This window comes from Scomber japonicus, chromosome 3 (genome assembly GCF_027409825.1).
Source record: "Scomber japonicus isolate fScoJap1 chromosome 3, fScoJap1.pri, whole genome shotgun sequence".
Classification (NCBI taxonomy): domain Eukaryota; kingdom Metazoa; phylum Chordata; class Actinopteri; order Scombriformes; family Scombridae; genus Scomber; species Scomber japonicus.
This window is the reverse complement of record NC_070580.1, coordinates 27,120,293-27,127,606: the sequence shown is the minus strand read 5'-3', so window position 1 is coordinate 27,127,606 and position 7,314 is coordinate 27,120,293. Positions and strand designations below refer to the sequence as shown.

Here is a 7,314-nt window from a genome sequence, read left to right as displayed (position 1 = left end):
TTTCATTTGGTCGCAAATTAGTGGAGTTAGAGCCATCAGCCGAATGGCTTAGTACAGGCACTAATGGAACCGACATTGTATCTCGTAAATTGCCCCACTAATAATGCCTGGATTGTTATCAAACTTCTACAGTAGTACAAATAGGGTCTTTACTCACAAATCAATGCATCGGAAAGTTTGTAAGTACACCAGGCAGGAGTTTATTAACGAAATCTTGCGCGATCACTGAAATACCGTGTGGTCGTGCGAGATCCAGCACAGACCACCTTCTTCACGTTCGATGTGTAGCAGCAGAGTAAAAGCTATCAGGTAAGTGTTATTTTAATAAACTCCTGGTGTACTTACAAACTTTCCGATGCATCGATGTATGAGTAAAGACCCTATTTGTACTACTGTAGAAGTTTGATAACAATCCAGGCATTATTAGTGGGGTAATTTACGAGATACACTGTTGGTTCCGTTAGCACCTGTACTAAGCCATTCAACTGATGGCTCTAACTCCACTAATTTGCAACCAAACGAAAAAAAAGGGCTGAGGCGGTGTTTAGATAGACATAATGATGCATATGATTCTAGGTCGAAATTACGCTGAACCCTCACTTTAAGTTGATTACAGCTCAACATGATGTACCATGAAACTGCACTAACAGGTGTATTTTCTCTGTTTGTTGACTCTTTCAGGTTGTGTGCCCATGAGGTCGTCTATGCTGGTCCTGCTCCTTTTCTTCAGTGCCCGGGCTGCGGCTGCCATCAGAGGGGACTCGTGCGCCGCCACGACAGCACAGCAGCAGGATCCAGGCAACAACCCCAGCTTCATCCCAACAGTGGACCCCAAACTCTTCACCAAGCGCCGCTACCTCTCACCCAGGGTGCTGTTCAGTGCTCAGCCCCCTGATGCACAGCCGGCAGGGCCACGGGGTGCCGGCAGGAGGACCCGCAGGGAGGCGGGGAAGACGCCACATCGTGGGGTATACTCAGTGTGTGAGAGTATCAGCGTCTGGGTGGGCAACAAAACCAAGGCCACGGACATCTCAGGCAACGAGGTGACAGTGCTACCAAACGTGAACATCAACAATGTCAACAAGAAGCAGTACTTCTTTGAGACGACGTGTCACAGCGCCCGTGCAGGCAACCAAGGCTGTCTGGGAATCGATGCGAGGCACTGGAATTCCTACTGCACCAACTCACACACTTTTGTACGTGCCCTGACTTCCTCTAATAACCTGGTGGCTTGGAGACTCATACGTATCAACGTGGCCTGTGTGTGTGTGCTCAGCCGCAAGTCATGGCGGCAGTGAAGACCTCACTTGCACATGACACACACAGAGACTCACACACTCAAAAAGGTCCAATACAAACATACAGTATACACTCAAACATGTCACACAGACATACTCATGCTAACATGCCAAAAGTTGTGACATTCTCTGCATAACTTTATCACCAAAGACTTCTCACCTTCTGCACAAAGTAAATTATTGGTAGGTCAACGTATCAGGACTGCATGTACAGTATACACCAGGCCTGGGTCAAATAGTATCTGCGGCTGGTTTGTAGCTTTTGAGTACCAAACACTGAGCTGCTGTCACTTAACATCTGCCTGTCTTCACTTTGGTTCAGCTTACAGAGGTTTAAAAGTTGCACCTGTTTGCTTTTTCAAACAAGCACACAGGAATTACTCCCAAGAATACAACAACAAGAAAAAAACACATCTATGAAGTGATTAACTGTATTCCTACTCAGAGCGAAGTGTTAGAGTAACCTTTAAAAGCAAGTGAACACAAGATTAATCACATTTCTAGAGCATGAACAACCAATCAGAGACAAGGATTTACGCTACATCTACACATAATCAATACTATACATTTAAGAAATACTTATATTCTACACAGTGTCATGTTATTCTGGGAAAACATATAGATATTTTTTAAGTCCTTAATATTTTCAGTATCAATTACCATGTGAAATAGCAACATTGCAATATATTTCTAATAAATACAGTTTAATAATATGGTTTATATAGAATAATATAAAACTGGCTACAATGGAAGCGAAAAGAAATCAGAGAAATAAATGAATACAGATAATTTAAGTTTCACATTGACATAAAATACTTCACCATAGTAAATGCCAGCTTTAGTCTCGTTTGAAAATCTAAAGTTTCCAAGTTTTTATCTTCAACTTCAAAAAGACAGAAAATGCTACAACTGCTTTCAGCTGTCAGCTGTCAGGTTTTCCTTTGTAACTAACCGCTAAAGAAAGAGAGAATTACCACTGGAACAATATTAAGTGCGTGCCTTTATTGCATTTATGGTCTAGTTACACTTTTGAGTATCACAAAAATAAACTTTTGTAAGATTTTGATACAAATGTAAATTATGAAATAAAAATGATATATATAATTATTACATATTGCCTAATACTGCCTAAATCAGTGACAAACTGACCTCATTTCTGCAGGTACTGGACTTGTGCTGCTCCATAAAGAGCAGATATGACATATATTACTGTAAATGTAATTTACACTGTAAATCAGAAATTTGCCTTTGTGGGATCACACAAGGTGGAAAAAAGCTGTAGAAATGACAGATTGCATATGATTTTGTACAAGATCCTTGCGCCAAAAGATGGCCACCTTGGAGTGCATGCACCAAGTCAAATTCCTTGTGTTACTTACTTGGCAAAATAAAGTAATTCCGAAGACAGTTCTGGTTTAAACCTGTCTAAAACCTAAACCACAGCTAAGCAAGTGAAAGCAAGAAAGAACACAATCTTCATTGAAGTCTGTTCCTGTTTTATTGTTTTGCCCTGTAGCACAACTCACTCACTTAAGTAGTGTGACGAAACCCAAGCTCTTTGGAAATACAATTTGACCCAGGTCTGATATAAACAAAACTTTTGTTAAAACGTTGTTGATGATATTGTTATTTATTAAACACTCACATACTTGCACTGTGTGTTTTATGATGTTTATTGAATGGAAAGTATGCCTGTTGTCCCTATCCAGCTCAGATTGAGTAAACAAGATAGAAAAATGAAGAGGAAACCCACATGGCTTCATTTTGCTGACATTAATTTGCTACTGTGGCTTTGTATTGGGGTTTTTGGTCCTGCTCTTCATAGTAAATATAAAACCACAGACAGACTTAAATATGAATAAAACCGCCCATGATTCATCATTCAGGCTGCAGCTTACAATAGCATGGCTTCTCATTTTCTTTGTTTTGGCAGTGATATTTCAGAGTAGGCAGTTGGCCTACTCTACAAATTGAGCTGGAGGCTACCCATCAGTATCAGTTGTGATTTTTTTAGGCTCATCGCCTATTTTTCTATTGCAGCTGACATGTAAGATGTCTGATGTGAGCTCGGAGAAGTGGAAACAGACACAAGGAAGAGCCCCTGAGATTATGTTTCTGGGAAACTAACTAGCTGTTCTGGGAGTTTTCATTTTACTACTGACATGTGTGAACCATCTCCACCTCACTGCCCCAACACAGCACTGCCATCTACAGGTTAAAGGCTGGAACATGTGTCTTCAAACAAAACCTCTCCTGCTCATATACTATTGTGATCAAGTAACATAGAACCAACAGAAACATCCTATATTGTATTCTTCAGGCATCATGATAATTATTGTTAATGTTTGTTATACTTGCAAACTTTAAAAGCAGCACTAAGGCTTCATGAATTTGATAAAACACGCCAAAAAATAATTTATTGTTCTTACAAAATTGTGTTTTCATAATCACCAAACAGTATTTTACAGGAAAACATGTCTCATAATGCTCAGCAAACTGTATTAAAGTTGATAAGCTCAGAGAAAAGCTAGAAGCTAGTGAGTGTTACCACTTCACATGCATCATGCTGAGCTCAGGCAATCCACAAAGACAAAATAGCTCTTCATTCTGTTTATCACTTCTTTACTGAACCAAACAATAATACAATAATACAAGGAGGGAAAACACAACCTGCGGATGCGATATAGATGTGGAGCAACACATCATAGTTAGATAAAAGTCCCATTTCATCTCAACACATTGTGTTGAGAATATACTGCAAAGTAACATCAGTGTGTACATTCCCATACCCTGGAAAGGCTTGTGTTATGTTTGAATTATATTTAGATCTATGAGTGTGTTCCTGTAATATATGAAACCAAAAATCTGACTTTCATCTTTGAGTCAAGTCATTAGTGTAAATTTACACAGGCTGCATTTTGTTAATCACAATAATAACAACATGCGTATAATGTATTGTTTAATGTCCAAGAGTAATGACATGAAGGGTAAAATTACCTTTGTAAACAAAAGTAATGAATTGAGCATGAAAGCTCATTCTGGACCTTGAAAGTAGTATTTTAGCTAAACAAAAACAGTTTATAAAGACCATGAGGTGGTTAAAAGCTTCAGAAAACGCAAGCATGAGGACCATGAGATTACTTGACAAATAATGTATGAAACAAAAGTACAAGCATCTATAAGACAAGAATTTTTTTTTAAATATTAAATATATATATTTCAAGTTGATGTAAAAAAAAAAAAAAAAAAAAAAAAGGTTCATCATAAGAAATACGTAGAATAAAATAGAACAGACCGACAGAGGAACTTCTTTTCTCTCATTTAAACTTTTGTACATAAATGCAGCACAACAGTCTCTACTTGCTTTTCTCTGTTTGTCCACTAGATGGAGACAACGATGAGGGCAGACACCTCTGTGTCTGTGTCCTGTCCATTTCTGTTCTTTGCCCTCTTCGTGATGCTGCATGCCTCAAATGCAAATATGTGCTTCTGTTTTTCACATTAATAGAAACTGTAAAGAAACTAAAGATCATTCACTTACAGGCATTTAATGTGAGTCTACCAATCTATTTTTTTTTAACTCTGTCTCACAACCCAAGAAGTCCTTTTAAGGTCCTTGTGATCTGAGCATGACCTCTCTTTCATATCACCACATTATCTCCCTTCACCTCTGATGTCTCTTGGATCATAAGGATGACGCACAGTTGCACCATATGGAGATCAGGTTACATTATTTCGCCAGATTTATGTATCAAGCACAGACGAGCAGGGTGTGGTGGGGGGTATTGTAGAAGGATAATGGGATTTTGACTCCATTATACCCTGAGGATATGGTTTCAGTTTGGGTATACTTCCACTGTGATAATTACAGCTCTGAATTCATGACAGTATTGGATGACCAAACTGATATTAGATTAAAATCGATGCAGTTCAGTGATCACATTCAGAATAATTAACCAGTTCTATCTATCTATCTATCTATCTATCTATCTATCTATCTATCTATCTATCTATCTATCTATCTATCTATCTATCTATCTATCTATCTATCTATCTATCTATCTACTTTCATAAAGGAATCCTTTCATAATTCTGCAGTTTTTTGTTGAAGTAGGCAGTGATGTGATGTGTCTCATGATCCGCCCGGACTGAACTGATCCTCACTGATACCCTGGCGGACAAACAGGGTGTCGCTGTTTCCCTCCCACATCAGTGCAGCAAACAAAGGCACCACAAACATGAGAAGCTTGAATGTGAGAGCGGGTGAACCAAAGCTGACCCCCCTTTGGCCTGTGGAGAAGACACATAGAGGAGCTTTGGAGATGTTCCATGCTGTATATGATCCTCATTCATATGCAGTGATTTTCAGCCAGTGTGCAACACTACAACATATGTACACATACATGTTTGAATTATAGTTGTCATTAAATAAATAAAGGAAACCAAGTTTACTAATTTACTAGTTTAATTTACTAACAGATACAAAAATAATCCAGAGGTTCACTGACATGTACTCTGCAACTCACTGTTAACATGCTACAAATTAAAGCTATAAGGTTGATTTCTTTTTGTTAGGCAAACTACATTTTATTTTTAATATACTTTAATATTACATATATTGAAGTCTGAAAGTTTTTTCAATTTTTTTTATTTCATCATTTGCACAAGATTGCTTGTCTCACTGGTGTGGGATGTAAATGTAGTTATACTTCTTTATGATACAGTATGTGTACAAATATTATCTTCTTCCATGCATGATATCAAAAGTAGATGTGTGAGGGTGTATTTATAACAGCTTTCATGGCAATCCATCCAGCAGTACTCGTAGTAGTAGATATTTCACTTTAAACCACAAATGTCAACCTCGTGGTGGTGCATTTTTTTTTTAAAGGCAAGTGATCATCAAAGTCAGGTTTCATCCTCTGGACATCATGAAAGTCTGTGTAAAATGTCATTGTAATGCATCCAATATATAAAGATAAAATGAAACACTGCTATCCCATAGAGACACAAGGCTAATATGTAAAGATATCATCATTCAGGACTTTGGGGCTCCATAGTATTCAGTAAAAGTTTTTAAGACTAAATCTAGATGCTTTAAATCTTCATGATGTGATATACAGTATATTCTACAGATAATATGTAACATTTAACTAGATAATAACAATTTATTTATAAAAGTGCTTTTCAAGGACCTCAAAGATGCTTTGAACAGAAGAAGAAAATACATATTTAAATATATAAAACAAGAGACACACTACATTCTACATTCAGTAAAATAAATATAAAATAGTTAAAACTCATCACAGACTTTATTGTTTGTGTCGGGTCAAAACTCTTCTGCAGGTGTGCAGGAGGACTTGTGACCTATAAAATTCTGGCTACAGCTCTCATGCAACTTCCTTTAAATGTTTAACGGTCAGTGATTTACAATAATCTCAGGTCACTGTGTCTTCAGGTGCGACTGTACACAAGGTCCCTTATTTCCATAATAAAAACGGTTGTTGGTAGTGTGGTGAAGGGCGATATACAGATTAAAAGTGACTCTGTGAGAAAAGATTATTAGGATGATAAACTCCTCTCTTATTTCATGAAAACCAACATGTCAATGGCTGCTGAGAAGATATGAATGTGGTTAAAAATGTTTTGTTCAGTCCTACATTGAGTCCCAAAGATCTGGAAGAGGCGGTATAAACTTCATCATATTTACTCATAGCACAAAGAGGTGGGAGATGCAAACAGATGGCAGGTTTCTACACCAGTTTTTCATCTTCCACCCACTTAGATTGTTACATAATTTGATGTTTTGTCATATCTGCAAGCACATTTATTTTTACAAGGGAGGTTTATTGAGCAAAATGTGATCAAACAGTCTCCAGATTTGCATTTAAACATTTTTTTGACAGGGATCATTTTCCAAATCGTTTCCTTATTCTCACCGTACACACCCTGAAATCAACCTGTTTCTCTGGGGACTTCCTTAAAGCTTCCTCAGGGGTCCCAGATTGTCCCTGAA

General features: G+C 37.8%; 1 protein-coding gene across 1 annotated transcript; it reads left to right on the top strand.

The window, feature by feature from the left end:
- The first annotated feature begins 692 nt into the window (after positions 1-692).
- On the top strand, positions 693-1,298 carry ngfb (nerve growth factor b (beta polypeptide)). Its single transcript, XM_053316323.1, has one exon. It carries the CDS (start codon positions 693-695, stop codon positions 1,296-1,298), a length of 606 nt encoding a protein of 201 aa, XP_053172298.1.
- The last annotated feature ends 6,016 nt before the right edge of the window (positions 1,299-7,314 follow it).

Excerpts from the sequence above, each read along its gene's own strand:
- ngfb (XM_053316323.1), top strand. The coding sequence starts at position 693 with ATGAGGTCGTCTATGCTGGTCCTGCTCCTTTTCTTCAGTGCCCGGGCT.